Source organism: Leopardus geoffroyi, chromosome X (genome assembly GCF_018350155.1).
Source record: "Leopardus geoffroyi isolate Oge1 chromosome X, O.geoffroyi_Oge1_pat1.0, whole genome shotgun sequence".
NCBI classification, from domain to species: Eukaryota; Metazoa; Chordata; class Mammalia; order Carnivora; family Felidae; genus Leopardus; species Leopardus geoffroyi.
This window is the reverse complement of record NC_059343.1, coordinates 128,348,155-128,371,324: the sequence shown is the minus strand read 5'-3', so window position 1 is coordinate 128,371,324 and position 23,170 is coordinate 128,348,155. Positions and strand designations below refer to the sequence as shown.

The following is a 23,170-nucleotide window of genomic DNA, read 5'->3' as shown; positions in this document are numbered from 1 at the left end:
CAGGCACCCCAGAATGTTTATTTTTGAGACAGAAAGAGACAGAGTGTGAGCAGGGCGGGGAGCAGAGAGAGGGAGACACAGAATCCGAAGCAGGCTCCAGGCTCTGAGCTGCCAGCACAGAGCCCAATGTGGGGCTTGAACCCATGAGCCATGAGATCATGACCTGAGCCTAAGTCCTACGCTTAACCGACTGAGCCACCTAGGCGCCCCCAAAAGTGGCTACCTTTTCTTCCTCATTCGTCTTGCCACTGAGCCTGGAAATCAGGTAGGTATCTTTTAGGTATCATTGCTTCTCATTCCTGTTTCCAGACCATTCTGCGTCCCCCATCCAGAGAAATACCAGTCATAAAATCAGACTAAACCACCCTTTCTTGTGATAGTAGTCTTCCAAACACCAGGTCACTCTCCCTTATTTCTTGAGGATTTTTAGCTTCTGGACCACTGTCATTCTCTCCAACACTATTCCTATCATAATTCTTGGTGATTTGAATATCTACGCAGATGACCCTTCCAATACTCTGGCCTCTCTGATCCTTGACTTCTCCTCCAGCGATCTTGTTCTTCCCTTTCCATAGCCATATGCTAACTTTTGTCACTGCAACTTCTGCAATGACTGCATAATGTCATTTATTTGAGGGTATTTTTTCCTACTTTTTGAAATTTTCTATTTTAACACACTTTGAGTTATAATTTACATAAAATAAGATGCACCCACTTTAAGTACACAATCCAATGAGTTTTGACAAATGTATATACACATGCAACTACTACTCCAATCAAAATATAGAATATTTCTATCACTTCAGAAAATTCCTTTGTGTCTCATTTCAGTCAATCTTCCCCACTGTATCCCACTACCACACTGCCAAGAAATCACCAATCTGCCTTCTGTCTAGATAGATTGGTTTGTATTTCCTAGGATTTTCTATAGATTGAATTGTACAGTATGTACTCTTTTATTGTCTGGCTTCTTTCACTCAGCATAATTGTTTTGGGATTTCCCCATATTGTCGTGTGCTTCAATATCTCATCCCTTTTTATTGCTGAACTATTCCATTGAATAGATGTAGCATATTTATCTGTCTACCTACTGAAAGATATTTGGGCTGTTTCCAGTTTTTTTAGCTGTGATTAATAAAGTTGCTATAAACATTCATGTACAAGTCTTTCTATGGACATATGCTTTCACTTCTTTTGTGTAAATACCTATGATTAGAATTAATGGATCATATGGTAGGTACATTTTTAACTTTGACAAGCTCTTTATAAACCACTTGCACCATTTTACACTCCTAACAAGAGTGTATCCATTCCAGTTGTTCCACATTCCTATACCCTTCAAATTTCAGCTATTCCCGTGTGTGTGCAGTGGCATCTTGTTGTGGTTTTCATTTTCATTTCCCTGTTAACAAGTGATGTTGAGCATCTTTTCATGTCTTTATTTACCATATGTATCTCTTTCATATAGTGTTTAAATCGCTTGCCCATTTTTAAGTTGGACAGTTTGTTATTGAGTTGTAAGAGTTTTTTATTCATATATTTTATTAACATTTTTCATTTTCTTAACAGTTCTTTTGAAAAACAGATTTTGTTTTCATGTAGCTCAATTTATTGAATTTGTCTTTCCTCTCCCTCACTCTCTGAATCCCAGCTATATTGACCCTCTTTTGGTTCCTTATAATGCCATGCTCAAGCATATTGCAAGGCCTTTGGATATACTATTTGCTGTTTAGAATGGCTCCTTCATGCCTATTCTCGCACTTAACTCTTAATTATTCTTTGAACTCAGTTCAAATGCCAGTTCCTCAAAAAGACTTTCTCTGCCAGACCCCATATAGATTATTTCTCTGTTACACACGCTCATAACATGCACATCCTTCCTTCAAATAATTTATATCAGTTTAAAACTAAGAGTTAATTGGGGTACCTGGGTAGCTTAGTCGGTTAAGTGTGTGAATTCGGCTCAAGTCATAATCAAGGGTTCGTGAGTTTGGTTCCGACATCAGGCTCTGTGCTGACAGCTCAGAGCCTGGAACCTGCTTAGGATTCTGTGTCTCCCTGTCTCTCCCCCTCCAACGCTCACGCTCTGTCTCTGTCTCTCAAAAACGAATAAACGTAAAAAAAAAATTTAAAAACTAAGAGTTAATTTGGGGGTTATTTTTATTATTTTTATTTTTTTACCTATATTTACTTTTGAGAGACAGAGCACAAGTGGGGGAGGGGCAGAGAGAGAAGGAGACACAGAATCCGAAGCAGGTTCCAGGCGGGGCTCAAACCCACAAACCGTGAGATCATGACCTGAGCTGAAGTCGGATGCTCAACCGACTGAGCCACCCAGGCACCCCAGGGCTATAGATATATAGATATATAGATATATAGATATGGACTCTTATATATATATATATATATATATATATATATATATATGGACTATGTTAAATATTTACTGGGAGACTGAATGGATAAGTGAAGAATGGAGGGACCACAGATAAACTCAAGTTTACATAAAATTTCAAAGCAGAAAAATGTGTTGTTTTCAGTGAACAAAAGATGGCTTTTCATTTTTTTCACCATTATTTTTCTTACTATTGAAGTATAGTTGACATAAAATGTTATATTAGTTTCAGGTAAATAACATGTTGATTTGACAATTCTATACATTACTCAGTGTTCATTGTGGTAGGTGTAGTCAACATCTGTCACCAAACAACATTATTACAATATGATTGACTATATTTCCTATGGTGGGCTTTACATCTCCATGGCTTATTTATTTTATAACTGGAAGTTTATACCTCTTAATTTCCTTTGTCTACTTTGCCCACTTCCACTCACCTCCCCTTTGGCAACCAGCAGTTTGTTCTTTATATCTAGAGATTGGGCTTGTTTGGGGGGGGTTGTTTGTCTGCTTTCTTGCTCGTTTTGTGTTTTAGATTCTACATATAAGTGAAATCATATGGTTCTTGTCTTACTCTGCCTGACTTATTACACTTAGCATAATGCCCTCTGGGTCCATATATGTTATCACAAATGGCAAGATCTCATTCTTTTTTATGCCCAAGTAATAGTCCTTTCATCTATTACTAAACACTTGGGTTGCTTCCGTATTTTAGCTATTATAAATAGTGCTGCAATAAACACAGGGTGCATATATATTTTCAAATTAGTGTTTTCTTTTTCTTTGGGTAAGTACCCAATACTGGAATTACTGGATCATATGGTATTTCTATTTCTAATTTTTTGAGGAACCTCCATGCTGTTATCCACAGTGCTTGGACCAATTTACATTCCCACCAAAGGTACACAAGTGTTCCCTTTTCTCCAACACTTGTTATTTCTTATCTTTTTGACACTAGCCATTCTGATTTCTATGAGGTGATATCTCATTGTGGGTTTGATTTACATTTCCCTAATGATTGGTGATATTGAGCATCTTTTCATTTCTCTGTTGGCTATCTGTATGTCTTCTTTGGAGAAATGTTTATTCAGGTCTTCATTTTTAATTAGATTATTTTTTATTTTTTGGTGTATAAGTTCTTTTTTTTAGTGTTTATTTATTTTTGAGAGAGAGGGAGACAGAGTGCAAGTGGGGGAGGGACAGAGAGAGATGGAGGCAGAATCCAAAGTAAGCTCCAGGATCGGAGCTGTCAACACAGAGACCAACGTGGGGACTCAAATTCATGAACCATGAGATCAAGACCTGAGCTGAAGTCAGATGCTTAACCGAAGGGGCCACCCAGGCGCCCCAGCAGTTCTTAACATATTTGGGATATTACCCCCCCCCAATCAGATGTATTATTTGAAAATATATTCTCTCATTCAGGAGGTTGCCTTTTTGTTTTGTTAAAAGTTTCTTTTGCCGTGCAAAAGCTTTTCATTTTGGTGTAGTCCCAATAGCTTATTTTTGCTTGTTTACCTTGCCTCAGGAGACATAGCCATAAATATGTTGCTAAAGCTGATGTCCAAGAGATTGCTGCCTATGTTTTCCTTTAGGAATTTTATGGTTTCAGATCCTATATTTGGGACTTTAATCCATTTTGAATTCATTTTTGTGTGTGGTGTAAAAAAAAAGCCAGTGGTCCAATTTCATTCTTATACATGTAGCTGTCGAGTTTTCCCAGTACCATTTATTGAAAAGACTGTCTTATCCCCATTGATTATTATTGCCTCCTTTGTCATAGGTTAATTAACCATATAATCATGGATTTATTTCTGGGCTATCTTGTTCCATTGATCTATGTGTCTATTCTTGTGCCAGTACCATACTGTTTTGATTATTATAGCTTTGTAGTATAGTTTGAAATCAGTGAGCATGATACCTGTGGCTTTGTTCTTTCTCAAGATTACTTTGGCTATTCAGGGTCTTTTGTGATTCTATACGAATTTTTACAACTATTTGTTCCAGTTCTGCAAAAAATGCCATCAGCATTTGATAGAGATTGCATTGAATCTGTAGATGGTTTTGTGTACTATGGACATTTTAACAAAATTTAACTATATTAATTCTACCAATCTATGAGCACAATATATCTTTCTATTCGTTTGTGTCATCTTTAATTTCTTTCATCAGTGTCTTATAGATTTCAGAGTATAGGTCATTCACCTCCTTGGTAAAATTTATTCCTAGGTATTTTATTCTTGTTAATGTAATTGTAAATGGGATTGTTTTCTTAATTTCTCTTTCTGCTACTACATTATTGGTGTTTAGAAATGCAACAGATTTCTGTATATTAATTTTGTATCCTGGGTCTTTACTGAATTCATTTATTAGTTCTAATTGTGTGTGTGTGTGTGTGTGTGTGTGTGTAGTCTTTAGGGTTTTCTACATAGAGTATTATGTCATCTGCAAAGAGTGACATTTTTACTTCTTCTTTATCAATTTGGATGCCTTTTATTTCTTTTTGTTGTCTGATTACTGCAGCTAGGACTTCCAGTACTATGTTGAATAAAAGTGGTGAGACTGGACATCCTTGTCTTATTCCTGATCTTAGAGGAAAAGCTTTCAATTTTTCACCAGTGAATATGATGTTAGCTGTGGAGTGTTCATATATTTCATTATTATGTTGAGATATGTTCCCTCCAAATCAATTTTATTGAGAGTTTTTATCATGGATGGATGTTGTATTTTGTCAAATGTTTTTTCTGCATCTATTGAGATAGTCATATGGTTTTAATCCTTTTTTTTTTTTTTGGTTAATATCCTGTATCACATTGATTGATTTTTGAATTTTAAACCATCCTTGCATCTTTGGAATAAATTCCACCTGATCTTGGTGAAGTATAATTTTAATGTATTGTTAAATGCTATTTGCTAACATTTTGTTGAGGATTTTTGCATCTATGTTTACCAGGGATATTGACCTGTAGTTTTCTGTTTCTATAGTGTCTTTGTGTGGTTTTGGCATCAGGGTAATGCTGGGCAAATGATGGATCTTTAAATGGATGGTGTTAAAACAACTATTAACTGTGGCGCCTGGGTGACTCAGTTGGTTAAGCGACCGTCTTTGGCTCAGGTCATGATCTCACAGTTTGTGAATTTAAGCCCCATGTCGGGCTCTGTGCTGACAGCTCGGAGCCTGGAGCCTGCTTCGGATTCTGTGTCTTCCCCTCTCTCTACCCCTCCCCTGCTCATGCTCTGTGTCTCTCAATAATAAATAAATGTTAAAAAAAAATTTAACTATTATCTATTTGTAAAAAAACAAATTGAATACATAGGCTAAAGTCCCAATATAACTCTGCCAAAATAAATTCCAAATCGATGAAACAAATGCCAAAAATGAAACCATGAAGGTACTAAAAGAAAACATAAGAGAACATCTTTATAATAAAACAAAATAAGAAAGGTGGGATATTCTTTGTAATCTTTATGTATATAATAGTCATGTAAGCAGATCAGAAAAACTAGACTGCATAGAGGAAAAAAGTAATAGATTTTATGTAAAATCTAAATTTCACATAGGTCATGTTTTAAAATACATGTAATGTGTATCAAAAAGTGTTAATATCTTCAGTATGTAAATAAATGTTTCAAATCAATAAGGAAAATGTCATCACTTTAATAGAAAAAAATGTAAGATTGTCGTGAACAAACACTTCACAAAATAAGGCAATCAAATGGGCAATAAACATATGGAAAATGTCTCTCAGGAAGGAAATTTGGCAGAATCTATTAAAACGGAAAATGCACTTAGTCTTTTTTCAACATTCTCATTTTAAATATTAATTCTAAAGATATAATCTCAGCAGTGGAACAAATTATATGCCCCAAAATATTTGCTGCTGAAATATTTAAGATAGCAAAAATTTTGGAATATCTGAAATGCCCATCAACAGGAAATGGTTATATTATATATATTCTGGTAATATATAAAACAAACTATTATTATTATATACTAATCAGACTTGTCATTTTAAATACAATAAACTTATTTGATTCATTATCTCCGTCTGCCCACAGATAATAGAATCCATGAGATTAAGGTTATCTCTAGCAACTGGTTCATTTCCCAGTAGGCACTCAATACATACTGAGCAAATGAATGAATGAGGCCTTCCTTTATCTTAACAGGCTGGAAGTGATGGGGAGAGTATTGGAAACTGTCCCTTTTGCCAACGCCTTTTTATGATCCTCTGGCTTAAAGGAGTTAAATTCAATGTAACTACTGTTGACATGACCAGGTAAGAGAAATCAGGACATGTCTCATTCTAGAGAGTGAAATTGGTAGACACCAATATAATATTTGTGTTCGTATAATGTGTACTATATCTAAAGGCTTAACTCTACTTATTTTCAATACTTATAGAAAGCCTGAAGAGCTGAAAGACTTAGCCCCAGGCACCAATCCTCCCTTCCTGGTGTATAACAAGGAGTTGAAAACAGACTTCATTAAAATTGAGGAGTTTCTAGAGCAGACACTGGCTCCTCCAAGGTACAGCATTTTACAGGATATTGTTGTTGAGAAAATCTATTGTATTGCCCTATTTATTGCAGATTGAGAATTCTTCTAGACATCTTTTTTTCACTGTTGGCCTCTCTTTTGCTATTTTTCTAGCAAAGTTTTCAAAGATCCCCTTGATTACTCTATATATGACTACACACCTTTACTACAGAATTACTTATTTAATATATGTAAAGGTATTAAAACTTTCTGAGTTGTAAGCAGTCTATAAGGAAAGGGCAAAAAATAGATTTAGAAACCTTGGGAAGACAGGGAATTTCAGCCATAATGAAGTTTGGGGGAATTTATACTGATAGAAATTCGACTTGTTTTATTGTAGAGCCCTCACAAGATCTTCAGTTTTGAAACAGCTTTTGATTCAGTCTGATCTCTAAGCTCTGCAGGTTGAGAAATATTATGTCTACTAAGCATAAACTTCCCCCCTTCAACTTTAAATACACAAAGATATTAGATTTAACATTTCAAAGTACTTTTATATTCCTTATGCTATCTGTGCCTTTTATTCACATGACTTATTCATTCCATAACTGGAAGTCTATATCTTCCATTTCTCTTCACCCATTTTCACACATCTTCCACCCCTTTAACCTCTGGCAACCAGTGGTTTATGCTATGTATTTATGGGTCTGTTTCTGGAGGCATCACAATTACAGACTTCAAGTTATATTACAAAGCTGTAGTGATCAAGACAGTATGGTAGTGGCACAAAAATAGACACATAGATCAATAGAACAGAATAGAAAACCCAGAAATGAACCCACAACCGTATGGTCAATTAATCTTTGACAAAGCAGAAAAGAATATCCAATGGGAAAAAGATAGTGTCTTCAACAAATGGTGTTAGGAAAACTGGACAGCAACAAGCAAAAGAATGAAATTGGACCCTTTTCTTACACTGTACACAAAAGTAAATTCAAAGTGGATTAAGGAAGGCACTTGTGATGAGCACTGGGTATTATAGGTGAGTGATGAATCACTAAATTTCTACACCTGAAATCAATTTTACCATCTATGTTAACTAACTAGAATTTAAATAAAAACTTGAAATAAAAAAGAAATAGACAGTAGTGATGGTTGCACAACACAGTGAATGTAATTAATGTCACTGAATTGCAAACATAAAAAATGCTTAAAATGGCAGATTTTATATATTTTTTCCACAATAAAAATTTTTTTTAAAAAATGTGTTAAAGACCTAAATGTGAGACAGGAAACTATCAAAATCCTAGAGGAGAACACAGGCAGCAACTTCTCTGATATTGGCCATAGCAACTTCTTACTAGATATGTCTCCTGAGACAAGGAAAACAAAGCAAAAATAAGCTGTTGGGACTTAATCAAAATATAAAACTTCTGCACAGTGAAGGAAGCAATCAACAAAACTAAAAGGCAACCTGTGGGATGGGAGAAGATATTTGCAAATGACATATCTGATAAAGGATTAGTATCTTAAATATATAAAGAACTTATAAAACTGAACACCCAAAAACAAAATAATGCAGTTTAAAAAGGGCAGAAGAAGGGCACCTGGATGGCTCAGTCGGTTAGGCATCTCTTAGTTTTGCCTCAGGTCATGATCTTGGAGCTTCATGGGTTCAAGCCTCGCATTAGGCTCTGTACTGGCAGTGCAGAGCCTGTTTGGGATTCTCTCTCTTTCCCTCTTTCTCTGTCCTTCCCCCACTTGCACTGTCTCTGTCTCTCTCAAAATAAATAAATAAACTTTTTTAATGGGCAGAATATGTGAATTAATATTTTTCCAAAGAAGACATCCACATGGCCAACAGACACATGAAAAGATGCTCAACATCACTCATCATCAGGGAAATGCAAATCAAGACTACAATGAGATATCACCTCACACCTGTCAGAGTGGCTAAAATCAACAACACAAGAAACAACAAGTGTTGTTGAGGATATGCAGAAAAAGGAACTCTCTTGTACTGTTCGTGGGAATGTAAACTAGTGCAGTTTGTGGAAAACAGTATGGAGGTTCCTCAAAAAACTAAAAATAAAACTACCCTATGACCCAGTAACTGTACTACTGGGTATTTATGCAAAGAATACAAAAATACTGGTGTGCCTGGGCAGCTCAGTCGGTTAAGCATTCAGCTCTTGATTTTGGCTCAGGTCATGATCTCACAGTTCATGAAATCGAACCCCTAGTTGGGCTCTGTGCTGATTACACAGAGCCTGCTTGATATTCTCTCTCTCTCTCTCTCTCTCTCTTCCTGTGTGTGTGTGTGTGCCCCTCTCCAGCTCACACACGGTTTCTCTCTGTCTCAAAAGAAATAAATAAACATTTTTTAAAAAGAATACAAAAATACTAATTCAAAGGGATACCTGCACCCCAATGTTTATAGCAGCATTACCTATAATACCCACATTATGGAAATAGCCCAAGTTTCCATGGATTTATGAATGGATTAAGAAGATGTGTGAGGCGCCTGGGTGGCTCAGTCAGTTGAGCATCCAACTCTTGATTTCGGCTCAGATCATGATCCCATGGTTATGGGATGGAGACCCATGTTGGGCTCCATGTTGAGCATGGAGCCTGCTTAAGATTCTCTCTCTCTCTCTCTCTCTCTCTCTGTCTCCCTCTGCCCCTCTCCCCTGCTCGCTCTCTCTCCCTCTCTCTCTAAAATAAAAAAGAAGATGTGGTATATATATGGTGTATGGAATATTACTCAGCCAAGAAAGAGGATTTAAGATGGCAGAGTAGTAAAGGGACCCTGGGCTTGTCTTGTCCCTTGAACACAGCTAGATCAACATCAAATCATTTTGCACACCTAAGAAATCAATCTGAGGATTAAGAGAACAATCTGCATAATTTGAGGGAGAGAATGTGGCAGGTTTCTTTTAACAAACAAATCAAAGCACACCTAAAGGTCAAAACACTCCCCATTTAAAGCAAGGAGGAACTCTGCAGAGGACTGACAGACAATTTACAGCAGCAGAGGCCACATAGCATATACCAGAAACACTTCCTGAAGTGCCAGGCCCTGGACAGTGTATAAACCCTTCTTACTATAGCATTACTCTCAAGAACATGAAACATAACAAGCTTTCATACACACAAAAGACAGAAACCTAGATAAAATTACAAGATAGATTAATTCTCCCCCCAAAAAAAGATCAAGAAGCAACCACAGTCAAGGATTTACTCAAAATAGATATAAATAATATATCTGAACAAGAATTTAGAAAAACAGTCATAAGAATAGTAGATGGGCTTGAAAAAAATCATAGAATATACCAGAGAAACCCTTGATGCAGAGAAAAAAAGACCTAAAAATTAGGCCAAAATAAAAAAAAAAAAAAATGCTGTGAGATGTAAAACTGAGTGGATGTAATCACAACAAGGACGGAAGAAGTAAATGAATGAATAGGTTATACAGAATATAAAATTATGGAAAATGATGAGGCTGAAAAGGAGAGAGAAAGAAAACTATTGGATCACAAATATAGACTTAGGGAACTCAGCGATTGTATACAGTGCAATACTATCCATATCATAGGAGTTCCAGAAGAAGAAGAAGGGGGAAAGGGGACACAAGGTTTTATATCTGAGAACCCCTAATCTGGGGGGGAGGGAAACAGGCATTCAAGTCCAAGAAGCACAGAGAACTCCCCTCAAAATCAACAAAAACAGGTCAACACCAAGACATATCATAGTGAAACCTTCAAAATACAAAAACAAAGAGATAATTCTGAAAGCAGCTAGAGACAAAATGTCGTTAACCTACAAAAGTAGACATATAAGGTTAGAAGCAGATGTGTCCACAGGCCTTCTGGCAGGCCAGAAGGGAGTGGCAAGATATATTCAATGTACTAAACAGAAAAATATGCAAGCAATAATACCTTATCCAGCAAGTCTGCCATTCAGAATAGAAGGAGAGGTACAGAGTTTCCAAGACAAGCAAAAACTAAAGGAGTTCATGAACACTAAACAAGCTCTGCAAGAATTATTAAAAGGAACACTTTGAGCAGGAAAGAGAGACCAAAAGCAACAAAGACTAGAAAAGAACAGAGACAATCTACATGAGTAGCGACTTTCAGGTAATACAATGACACTAAATTCATATCTATCAATAATTACTGTAAGTGTAAATGGACTAAGTGCTCTAATCAAAAGACATAGGGTCAGAATGGATAAAAAAAAAAAAGACCCATTGATATGCTGCTTACAAGCGACGCATTTAGCCCCAAACTCACTTCCAGATTGAAAAAACAATTGAAGATAAATTGAAGAATAATGTATCATATTAATGGACATCAAAAGAAAGCTGGAGTAGCCATACTTACATCAGACAAACTAGATTTAAACAAAAAACTGTTATAAGAGATGAAGAAAGGCACTATATCATAATAAAGGGGTCTATACAACAAGATCTAACAACTGTAAATTTTATGCCTCCAACTTGGAACAGCCAAATATATAAATCAATTAATAACAAACCTAAAGAAACTCACTGATGATAATACAATAACACAGGACTTTAACACCCCACTTATATCAATGGACAGATCACCTAAGCAGAAGATCAACAAGGAAACAATGGCTTTGAATGATACACTGGATCAGATGGAATATTACTCAGCCATAAAAAAGAATGAAATCTTGCTATTTGCAACAATGTGTATGGAGCTAGAGAGTATTATGCTAAGCAAAATAAGTCAGTCATAGAAAGACAAACACCATATGATTTCACTCATAGGTGGAATTTAAGAAACAAAACAAATGAGCAGAGGAGAAAAAGAGAGAGAAAGACAGAGAGAGAGAGGCAAACCAAGAAACAAACTCCTAACTATAGAGAACAAAGTGATGGTTACCAAAAGGGAGGTGGGTGGGGGATGGGTAAAAGAGGTGATGAAGATTTAGGTGTTATCACTCTTTAAATCTGTGCCAATGTGATGGGTATAGTGATATCACATTGATACTTTAAATTGCATTTCCCTGAATAATAGGTGAATTTGAGCATCTTTACATATGTTGATTGATCATTTGGTTTTGTTCTGTGAATCATCTTGTCAAATCCTTCTGATTTTCTGTTGGCTTATGTATCAGTTAGGGTTTGCATTCAATTCTGATAACTAGAGATGAAAAAGGTGGCTTAAATAAATACGGGTTTTATTTTTCTCACATAATGAGCCAAGAATGAGTCATTGTAGGGATGGAATGATGGTTCCATGACTTCACTGGGGACCCAAGCTCTTTCTAATCTCTCTTCTGTGCTATCCTTCAGGTGAGGCTTCCAGTCTCAAAGTTAATTCGTGGTGACAATATGTCCGCTGGAATTCCAGGCAACAGATCTAATTCCCACACAAGAAGAAGGAAAAGGACAAAGAACAAAAGATGCAAGCTAGATTTTTTTAAATGTTTATTTATTTTTGAGAGAGATAGACAGACAGAATGCAAGGAGGGGAGGGGCAGTGATAGAGGGAGACAGAGAATCCGAAGCAGGCTCCAGGCTCCGAGCTGTCAGCACAGAGCCTGATGCAGGGCTCGAACTCACAACCATGAGATCATGACCTGAGCTGAAGTCGGACGCTTAACCGACTGAGCCACCCAGGCGCCCCAAAAGGTACAAGCTAGATTTAAGAAGTTTTTGCAGAAGCCACATCAACAATTTGCATTATTTACGTTTCATCATCCAAAAATAATTCACATGGTCACATATAAATATAAAGGGGACCTAGGAAATGTAGTTTTTATCCAGGTATATCACCACCCCTAATAAAACAAAAACAAGTTTTAGTTAAGGAAAGGAAGGAAAGAAGGAAGAGAAAGAAAGACAGAGAGATAGGTACAGAACTGTGTTATCAGCCATAGTCTGCTTCTTACATGCAACACACTCCCAAGAGATACAACTTCCAAGTTACATATAGTTACTGCATCCTGCTCAAAGTTTGAGATCTTTGGGTGATGTGCAACATCTCCATTAGATACTAATTGTAGGGCAATTAAATAAATTAAAAGACAAGTTTTCTCCACCAACTCCTTGATGCACTCGATATATCATGGTAAAGCAGGGACTGGATAGCTGGAATAAAAACTTCCATTTTTAAAAAGATAATGATAAAAAGGATAGGATAACACAAAGCAATCACCGGTTCATAACAGTTACCATTGTTAGAGAAACAGCTGAAAGACGTTCTAGGTATTGGCATTACAAACAATGCTAAAATGTACTTTCTTTTTACAAAACCCTCCAGAGTGATTATTTTGCTAGATATGGAAGTCCTTCCATATAAACTTCATATAAAAATTTAAAACCTGTTAGATACCCACGTCAATGAAAATGAGGGAGTATGGAACTCCAAAAATCTATCCCTCCATGAAAGCAATGAATAGCTTGGGGGGAAAAACCGTCAGAATCAACTTTTCCAGAACTCTGGAATCTAACCAAAAATTTACAACACTGAAGGAAATAATAAAGAAAAAAAAGCTGAATTTTAGTAAAAGAGCCTTGTGGCATTTTAGATTATCTTGTTACCATATTCCACTCCCCAGTCTTGAGCAGCCTTAAAGATAGTCCACATTGTGGGTGCAGGATACTGGTATCAGAAGACATGATATGGGCTTTATTTTCAAAAATTGTGGTTATGTGGTTTGGCCTAGTGGCACTCTGAAGGATTGGCTTGAGGGTTCGTGTTTTTTCACCTACCCTGGAGCTTTCCCAGGGTTGAGGCAGGCTCTTTGGTGGCATTCATGGAAGGCATTTAAAGGCACATGTATTAGCCATTGCCACATGGGGAAAGGAATAGCACTTGAGGAAAGCAATAGACAAACTGAAAAGCCTGGGAAGAAATAGGCTGGATTTTTGGGGGATACGTAGGGGAATATGGGCTTTAAAAAAGCTTTCATGTATTCTAAGGACTCTAGAAGCCCATGCACATGTCCAGGTTTAGGCCTATGCTCAGAAAAGACCTGAGAAGACCCTAAGCTCTTACTTCTGACTTCAGGCACCATGCAAGCAGAAATTGAAGGCTAGGGGCACCTGGGTGGCTCAGTCGGTTAAACATTCAACTTCGGTTCAGGTCATGATCTCGCGGTTTGTGACTTAAAGTCCCACATTGGGCTCTGTGCTGATAACTCAGAGCCTGGAGCCTGCTTCCGATTCTGTGTCTCCCTCTCTCTGCCTCTCCCCTGCTTGTGCTCGCTCTGTCTCTCTCTGTCTCTCAAAAGTAAATACACATTGAAAAAAAAAGAAATTGAAGGTTAAGCTGTAAACTGCATACATAAGCATTGAAGGAGAGCCTCAACTCAGAGAAGGACTGCAAACACTGGGATACGTTTTCTTTCTTGGTTTGTTTGCTTGGTTGGTTGGTTTGGTTCCAGGAGAATAACAAAATATCCATTAAATCAATAACCAACCAAAGATAATGGGACAAATATTTCAGTAGCCCCAAACAACAAAGAACACAGAGTTTTAAAAATTACTTCAGAAAATTTACTAAACAAATAAACAATACTCATAATAAGCAGCAACACAAACCCCAAGGAATGGAAGGATCTGATTTTCAGAGTTTCTACCTTATAATATTTGAGCGTCCAGTTTTCGAGAAAAAAATATAATTCATGTCAAGAAACAAGAAAGTAGGGCCCATTCACAGGATAAAAAAGAAATTAATAGAATCTGTTCCTGAGAAAATCCAGATATGTGATTCAATAGGCAAAGACTTTACATCAACTGTCTTAAATATGTTTAGAATGCTAAAGAAAGCCATAAACAAAGAACTAAAGGAAACCACAGAGAGCATCCTCAGCATAGAGAGAACAGCAATAAAAAGAAACTGTAAAAAGGAACCAAATAGAAAATCTGGAGTTGAAAAGTACAATTACTAAAATGAACAATTCACTAGAGGGTTTCAACAGCAGATTTGAACAGATAAAAGAGGTAATAAGCAAAAGTGAGCATAAATTGATTGAGATTATCCAGTCTGAGTAAAAGGAAGAAAATGAACAGAATCTAACAGACCAGTGGAATACCATCAAAGGTACCAAGATACACATAATTGGAGTCCCAGAATGAGACAACAGAGATAAAGATGCAGAAGAATGTTTGAAGTAATAATGGCTGAAAGTTTCCCAAATTTAATTAAATACATTTATCTATACATCCAAGGAGGTCAATGAATTCCAAGTGGAATAGAGACAAAGATATCAACACCAGGATACATTATAATCAAATTATCTAAAGCCAAAGCCAAAGATAGAATCTTGAAAGCAGCAAGAGAAAAATGACTCATCATGTAGAAGAGATATTCAGTAAGATTAACAGATGATTCTCCATCAGAAACCATGGAGACCAGAAGGCAGAGAGATGACATATTAAGTGCTGAAAGAAAAAAAAATCAACCAAGAATTCCATATCTGGCAAAACTATCCTTCAAAAATGAAAGAGAAGTTAAGACATTCCACATGAACAAAAACTGAGGAATTTTGTTGCTAGTAGACCTATTCTACAAAAAATGCTACAGGGAGTCCTTCAGGAATAAATGAGAGGCCACTAGACAGTAAATTAAGGTCATGTGAAGAATAAAGAGCACCAGTAAAAGAGGGAAGCCATACTCCTCTCAATGCAAAAAAAAAAATGGACAAAATCTGACACCATTTCATGATAATACTCAACAAACTAGGAACAGAAGGGAAGTTCCTCAACCTGACAAAAAGCATCTAATACCCACACATAACATCAAACTTAATGGTAAGGGATTGAAAACTTTCCCTTTAGGATTAGGAACAACACAGGGATACCATATCTGATACTTCTGTTTAACACTGTATTAGAAGTTTTAACCAGAGCGGTTATGAAAAAATAAATAAATAAAAAGTATTCAAAGTGGAAAGGAAGAAGTAAAACTATCTCTATTTGCAGATGGCATAATCTTTCACACAGAAAATCCTTTAAAATCCACTAAAAAACTACTAGAACTCACACATGATTTAAGTACAATTGAAATATACAGATCAATATACAAAAATCAATTTTATTTATTTACACTACCAATGAATAATCCAAAAAGTAAATTTAAAAAACAGTTCCATTTTCAACAGTATAAGAAATAACAAAATACTTCGAAATAAACTTAATAAAGACTTCTCTGCTGAAAATCACAAACCATTGCTGAAAGAAGACCTAAAAAATGGAAAGACATGTATATTAGTTTCTTAGGGCTGCCACAACTAAGTGCCATAAATTGAGTGGTTTAAAACAACAGAAATTTGTCTTATAGTTCTGAAGGCCAGAAGTATGAAGTCAAAGAATCAGCAGGGCCATGCTCCCTCTGAAACCTTTAGGAGAAAGATCCTTCCTTGCCTCTTCTTAGTTTCCAGTGGCTTTCCAGCAATCACTGGTGTTCTTTGACTTGTGGATCCATAATTCCAATCCTCCATCTTCACATGGCATTTTCCCCATTCCTCTGTCTTTTGAAAAGATATTCTTTTTAAGAACACTGGTAATTTGGATTAATGGGCCCACCTTACTCCAGTGTGGCCTTGTCTTAACTAATTACATATGTAACAATCATATTTCAAAATAAGGTTACATTAGTAAGTACTGGAGTTTAAGGCGCCTGGGTCGCTCAATTGGTTAAGCGTCCGACTTCAGCTAAGGTCATTATCTCGCGGTTCGTGAGTTCAAGCCCCATGATGGGCTCTGTGCTGACAGCTCGGAGCCTGGAACCTACTTTGAATTCAGATTCTGTGTCTCCCTCTCTGTCTGCCCCTCCCCTGCTCGCACTCTGTCTCTCTCTCTCTCAAAAATAAATAAACATAGAAATTAAAATTAAAAAAGAAAGTACTGGAGTTTATGACTCCAATATATCTTTTTGGGGGGACACAATTCAACCCATACAAACATCCAATGTTTATGGACTAGAAGACTTAATTTTATTGATAGAAATATTCCCCAAAAAGATCTACTAATTCAATGCAACCACAATAAATATTCTAATGGTGTTTTTGCAGAAATAAAAAAGCCAATGCTCAAATTCATATGGAATTGCAAGAGACCACAAATAGCCAAAATAGTCTTGATAAAGACAAAGTTGGAGGACTCACACTTCCTGATTTCAAAACTTACTACAAACCTACCATAATCACAATGGTGCAATGCTTGCATAAGAATAGACTTATAAGTCAATAGTGGAGAAATGAGAGTCCAGAAATAAGCCCATACATCAAAGGTCAATTGATTTTCAAGAGTGCCAAAACCATTCAATGACGAAAGAATAGTCTCCCCCACAAATCATTCTGGGAAAACTAGATATTCACATGCAAGAGAAAAAAGTTAGACCCTTACCTCATACCATAAACAAAAATTAACTCAAAGCACATCAAAGACCTAGACATATGGGCTGAAACTATAAAACTCTTAGAAGAAAACATATGGGTAAATCTTCAGGACCTTGTATTTGGCAATAGAATCTTAGATATGACACCAAATGCACAGCAATGAAATAAAAAGTAGATAAATTAGAGTTCATCAAACTAAAACCATTTGTGCATCAAAGAACACTATCAAAAAAAAAGAAAAATTAATCCAAAAAAATGGGAGACAGTGTTTCCAAATCATGTATCTGATAAAGGTCTAGCTTCCACAATATATAAAGAACTCTTACAATTCAACAACAGAAAAGCAAACAACCTAATTTTAAAAGTGTCAAGAAAGTAGACATTTCTCAAGAGAATATATGCAAATGCCTAATGAGCACATGTAAAGATGCTTAACATCATTAGTTATTGGGGAAATGCAGATCAAAACCATAGTGAGATAACACTTAAAAGCCACTAAGATGGCTATCACGAGAAAGAAAAAAAACAGGAAATAGCAAATGCTTACAAAAATGTGGAAAAACTGGAATTCTCATACGTTGCTGGTAGAAATTCTGCCATTGTGGAAAAAACATTGACAGTTACTCAAAAATTTCAACATAAAGTTACCACATAGCCCAGCAATTCTATTCCTAGATATATACTCAAAAGAACTGAAAACAGGTATTCAAACAAAAACGTGTACACAATCATAGCAGCACTATTTACACTAGCCAAATGGTGAAAACAACATAAATATCCATCAAGTGATTACTGGATAAAGAAAATGTGGTCTATCCATACAATGAAATATTATTCAACCATAAAAAAGAATGAAGTACTGATACATACCAGGATATGAGCCTTGACCATCATACTAAGTGAAATAAGCCAAACACAATAGGCCACATATTGTATGATTCCATTTATATGAAATGTCTAGAATAAGCAAGTCCATAGAGACAGAAAGATTAGTGGTTCCAGGGGCTGAGAGGAGGTGTGAATGGGGAGTAACTGCTAATGGGAACTTTGAAGTTTATAATATAGTTTTGTTGACTATAATCACTATGCTGTGCTTATTTATCTACTAATTTCAAGCTTTTAACATTTAAACATCTCCCCAATCCCCCCACCAAGGTGCCTCCAGTAACTATAATTTTACTCTCTTTTTTATGATTTTTGCTTTTTAGATTCTACATATAAGTTAGATCATACAGTATTTGTCTTTCTCTGTCTGACTTATCTCACCTAGCATAATGTCCTCCAGGTCCATTCATGTTGTTAGAAATAGTAGGATTTCCTTCTTTTTTATGGTTGAATAATATTCCACTGTATATACACCACATGTCCTTTATCCATTCATCCACTGATTTACATTAGGTTATCAACCTAAGTGCCAGTCCTATGTTCTTTGATGAGGTTTTGTTTTGTTTTGTTTTGTTTCATATTGGTTCTATACCTTTGTATTAAGTTATTTCTAAATATTTTATACTTTATCACAATTGTAAATGGAATATGCTACTAATATCTATTTCCATCTGGTTATTGGTAGCATAGAAAACTTATTTTTTTAATGTTTGACTTGTATTAGCCACCTTACCAAAATATCTCATTAATTCTGTCTTGTTCCTAAATTTAATGTAAATGGTTTAAAGTTACCATTTAGAATGTTGTTTGTCTTATTTGTTAGTGCACTCAGCACAATGTTGAAGACAAGTAGTGATAATGATTATTCTCATCATTTACTCATTTTAAGGGAAACAGTTCTAACATTTCACCATGTAATATGGTGCTTGCTGAAGGTTTTTGATGGATATATTTTATCAAGTTAAGGAAATTAATGAATTAGTTTAATCATTCAATAAATATTTACTGAGTACTTACTATCAAACAATATTCTAGACACTTGAAACACATCAGTGATTAAACCAGGCAAAAACACTGTCTTAGTAGACCTTACATTCTAGTTGGGGAAGACAATAAATAGGCAAGATTAAAAAGCAAAATATAAACTATTTTAGATGATGTTAAATACTAAGAAAAAATAAAACTAGGGAGTAAAGTATGGGGTAAGGGCAGGGTAAGGTTGCAATGTTAAATAGAGTGGGCAGAGGAAGGTCTCACTTAGAAATATAAAAACAAGATCCGAAAGAAGAGAGGGAGTAGGTCATGTGCATACATAAAGGAAATCACTCCATTTAAGGGAAGACTAAGTGAAAAAGCCTTGGGGCTGGAGCTTGTCAGGTCTATTTGAAGAACAGCAAAGAGGTGAGTTTCAAGTGTAGTGAGTGGAGAAAAGAGTAGGAGGAAATGAGAGCAGAGTGGTAAGATAGGGTCAGATCACATCAGTCCCTGTAGACTACTATGAGGACTTGGGGTCTGAGTCTGAATGAGATGGGGGCATTGCAAGGTAATAAGTAGGGGAGATACATGATACAATTTACCTTTTAACATGATTGCTCTGGCAGCAAGTGGAAAATAGTCTAAGAGTGTGGGGGACAAGCATGGGAGTGGGGAGAATAGTCAAAGAGCTATTGCAGTAGTATAAGACTTGGACAAGGCAGAGGGCAGTGGAGGTGGTGAGAAGTTCTGGGTATATTTTGAAAGATAAACTGGATAGAATTGCTAAGGGAGCAAATATGGGGAGGGAGAGAAAGAGAGGTATTAAGGAAGATGACTGTTTGACCTGATCATTTCTAGTTGCTAGTGGGGTTTTTTTATGACTAGGAATTGCTTTGCATTGAATAATTTTTCTGCATCTACTCATGATAATATGGTATTATTTCATTTCTTAATGTGGTGGATTACATTATTACATTATTTAATTTTTATTATGCTAAGTGAACTTTGTATTACTAAGGAGAGGACATCTTGGCTACCTTTTTCCATGCTCTCTATCCTCTTTATTCCTTCATTTTTATGGAATTTACAATAATTTAAAGCCATATTTTTTCCTACTTAGCTTTAAAAATTATTACCAACAACATATCTTCTGCCAAATAGGCTTTCAGGAACAAGTATGGGGGACTTAACTACCATTTAAAACATTGTTCCTACAGGTAAATGGCCTTTGAATTTTCCACAGCTTGTTTCCTAGTGAACTTTAGAAACTAAAGTATTCTGATATTGGGAAAAATATATATTTACAAATAGAGATTCTCAGAACCCTCGGTTTCCAGCACATTTTTCTAAAACCTCCATTTTCAGTAGAGTACAAGCTAGGACACTTGGTCTCTGACTTATGTGTGAATAATCATGCAGTGATGTTTCTTTTTAAGGTATCCTCACCTGAGTCCCAAGAACAAGGAGTCCTTTGATGTGGGCTGTAACCTCTTTGCCAAGTTTTCTGCATACATTAAGAATACACAAAAAGAAGCAAATAAGAGTAAGATACCTTTATTTAAATTTCTATTTCTCTCACACATTTGCTGACTCCCACAGTCTCACTCAGCTAACATGGGATTTTCCTGAATATGTAATATATGTTGGGGAATGCACTCTTCCTTTGATTTTTTTATTTTCTCCTTTGAAATTCCTTTCCATGAAATTTTATTAAATTTAGAACCCAAGATTCAATATAGCAATTACTAACTTGGCTCAATTAGAGCATTGACATGCTAGGAGTTAACTAACTGCAGGACTGTATTTTTTAGCACCCCCCCCCAACTTTTCCTGTGTGCCTTTAAGGTTTCTTAAACTATAGCATCTACTATCTCCCATGACCATTCTTGAATGGGTTTACTGTATTCTGAGTCATAAGAGCCATTAGTTTCTGATTCCACTTTCTGACTTTTCTGTGTTTAGTAATAACATATGTGACTTTTTCTTTCTTTGACTCTCCTTCCAATGCTCCTCAAGAAGAGTCAAAGAGCATTTGATTAAACACCTGATTCTGTCTTATCAGTGGGTAGTTGAGTTCTAGTTAACTATTTAGATTTTGAAGGGCCAGTGTAAGCAATGTGTATAGATAGAGATGTCTAAATGTGTGAAAAGCTTATGTAAAATGTAGTCATGAAGACAAAACGTTTATTAGTAACCTTCTGACTTCTTTGCCTCAGATTTTGAAAAGTCTCTGCTCAGAGAATTTAAACGTCTGGATGACTACTTAAACACCCCGCTTCTGGATGAAATTGATCCAGACAGTGCTGAGGAACTCACAGTTTCCAGAAGATTGTTCTTGGATGGGGACCAGCTGACACTGGCTGACTGCAGCTTGTTACCCAAACTGAACATTATTAAAGTAAGCCTTTGTAGGGCATACTGAATGGTTTGGGAGGGGGTTGGGAGTTGCCAGCATGAAACACAGTGACTATTTAGTGTGAGATTGTTATATGATGGCTTTGTCATCATTATACATGGTATATATCTCCTTTTTCTCCTTAGGAAAAAAAAATCCACAGTGATCTTCTCTGGGAACCATAAAAATTTGTTTCTTTCTTCCCAAATCAGAAAGTGCTTTCCACTGGCTTATCTATAAAACAAGAGTAAGGAGTACCTGGGTGGCTCAGTCAGCTGAGCATCTAACTCTTGATTTTGGCTCAGGTCAAGATCTCATGGTTCCTGAGTTCAAGTCCCGCATGGGGCTCTGTGCTGACAGTGCAAAGCTTGCTTGGGATTCTCTCTCTCTCTCTCTCTCTCTCTCTCTGCCTCCCATGCTTGCATGCATGCTCTCTCAAAATAAATAAATAAACTTAAAAAAAACAAGGGTAATATTACCCATTTCATAGAATTGTTGATTAAATTAAAGCATGTAGAATGCTTAGAACAGTGTCATAACAAATGATAAATAATGTGAGCTACTAATAATAGCATGATGACTTAATCATTGATTTAATAAATTCTTATTGAACAGAACTTATTCTGTCTCAGGTCCTATGCCAAACACACAGAATACATAAAGAAATAAGACATAGTTGGGACCCTAAGCAAACTTAGTCTAGTGGAGAAATTCTTCTGATAATCACAGCATAAATTTAAATATGATTACACAAATATAGCTTTGTCTACATTTGTAAAAAAAACTTTAAAGTAGTAAGTGCAAGATTATTTTTGTGCAGATAACATGTCCTTAATGATCTTGACTCTTGAAATATGTTTCTCCACACTAAGCATGTCATTGATGCCTTTTATTACCGTTTTTTCCCAAAACCCTAGGTTGCTGCCAAGAAATACCGTGACTTTGATATTCCAGCAGAATTCTCAGGAGTCTGGCGCTATCTTCACAATGCCTATGCCCGTGAAGAATTTATCCACACATGTCCTGAAGACAAAGAAATTGAAAACACCTATGCAAGTGTGGCTAAACAGAAGAGTTAAGGCAACTCTTTCAGTAGAAAAAGCCCTCTTTTCACTTGTCATATTATAAAGGTTTCTGGAAATAAGAATATGGAAAATACTGTTTCCTCTATCCAACTCTCATGAAAAGAATGCTGTATTTTCTGTATCTGGCCAGTCCAAACTATCTTCCCACTATGTATTTTAAAGTTCTTTATATTTTCACTTACTTTTCTTTATTTCTATGGCATAAGCACTGCAATATTAAATGACACGGAAAGCATCAAGATCTTTTGTTATTTAATTGAATTCCTAGAATGCATTATGTGTAAGCTCAACAGACGGCTGAACTTACAAATGACATAAGTAGAGCCACAATCTTAAACTCCTGAGTTTATTTCTGATATGAATAATAAAATCAGAGAGTGACTATATCAGAAAGGCAAATCCTAAAAGAATTCTTTTAAAAATCAGCTCTAAATACAGATCAAGACCAACTGGTATTAGAATGGCATTAAACATCTAGAAATATGACTGTGTCATAGTCAGAGATGGGAATATGACCTTTATGACCAGATTATATTGTTAAATGAGCAAGCATTCATTAGATACAACATAATAAT

General features: G+C 36.0%; 1 protein-coding gene across 2 annotated transcripts in view; it reads left to right on the top strand.

Annotated features, from left to right (window-relative positions):
• Positions 1 to 22,834, top strand: part of CLIC2 (chloride intracellular channel 2) — a 28,834-nt gene extending 6,000 nt beyond the window's left edge. Inside the window, exons 2-6 of one of the 2 annotated variants that reach the window (XM_045472115.1) lie at positions 6,569 to 6,678; positions 6,804 to 6,929; positions 20,552 to 20,658; positions 21,332 to 21,513; positions 22,428 to 22,834. In XM_045472115.1, coding sequence (XP_045328071.1) covers positions 6,569 to 6,678; positions 6,804 to 6,929; positions 20,552 to 20,658; positions 21,332 to 21,513; positions 22,428 to 22,589 — 687 coding nt within the window. In that variant the 3' untranslated portion in view covers positions 22,590 to 22,834. The remainder of the gene's footprint in view (positions 1 to 6,568; positions 6,679 to 6,803; positions 6,930 to 20,551; positions 20,659 to 21,331; positions 21,514 to 22,427) is intronic. The other variant, XM_045472116.1, reaches the window with a different exon arrangement.
• The last annotated feature ends 336 nt before the right edge of the window (positions 22,835 to 23,170 follow it).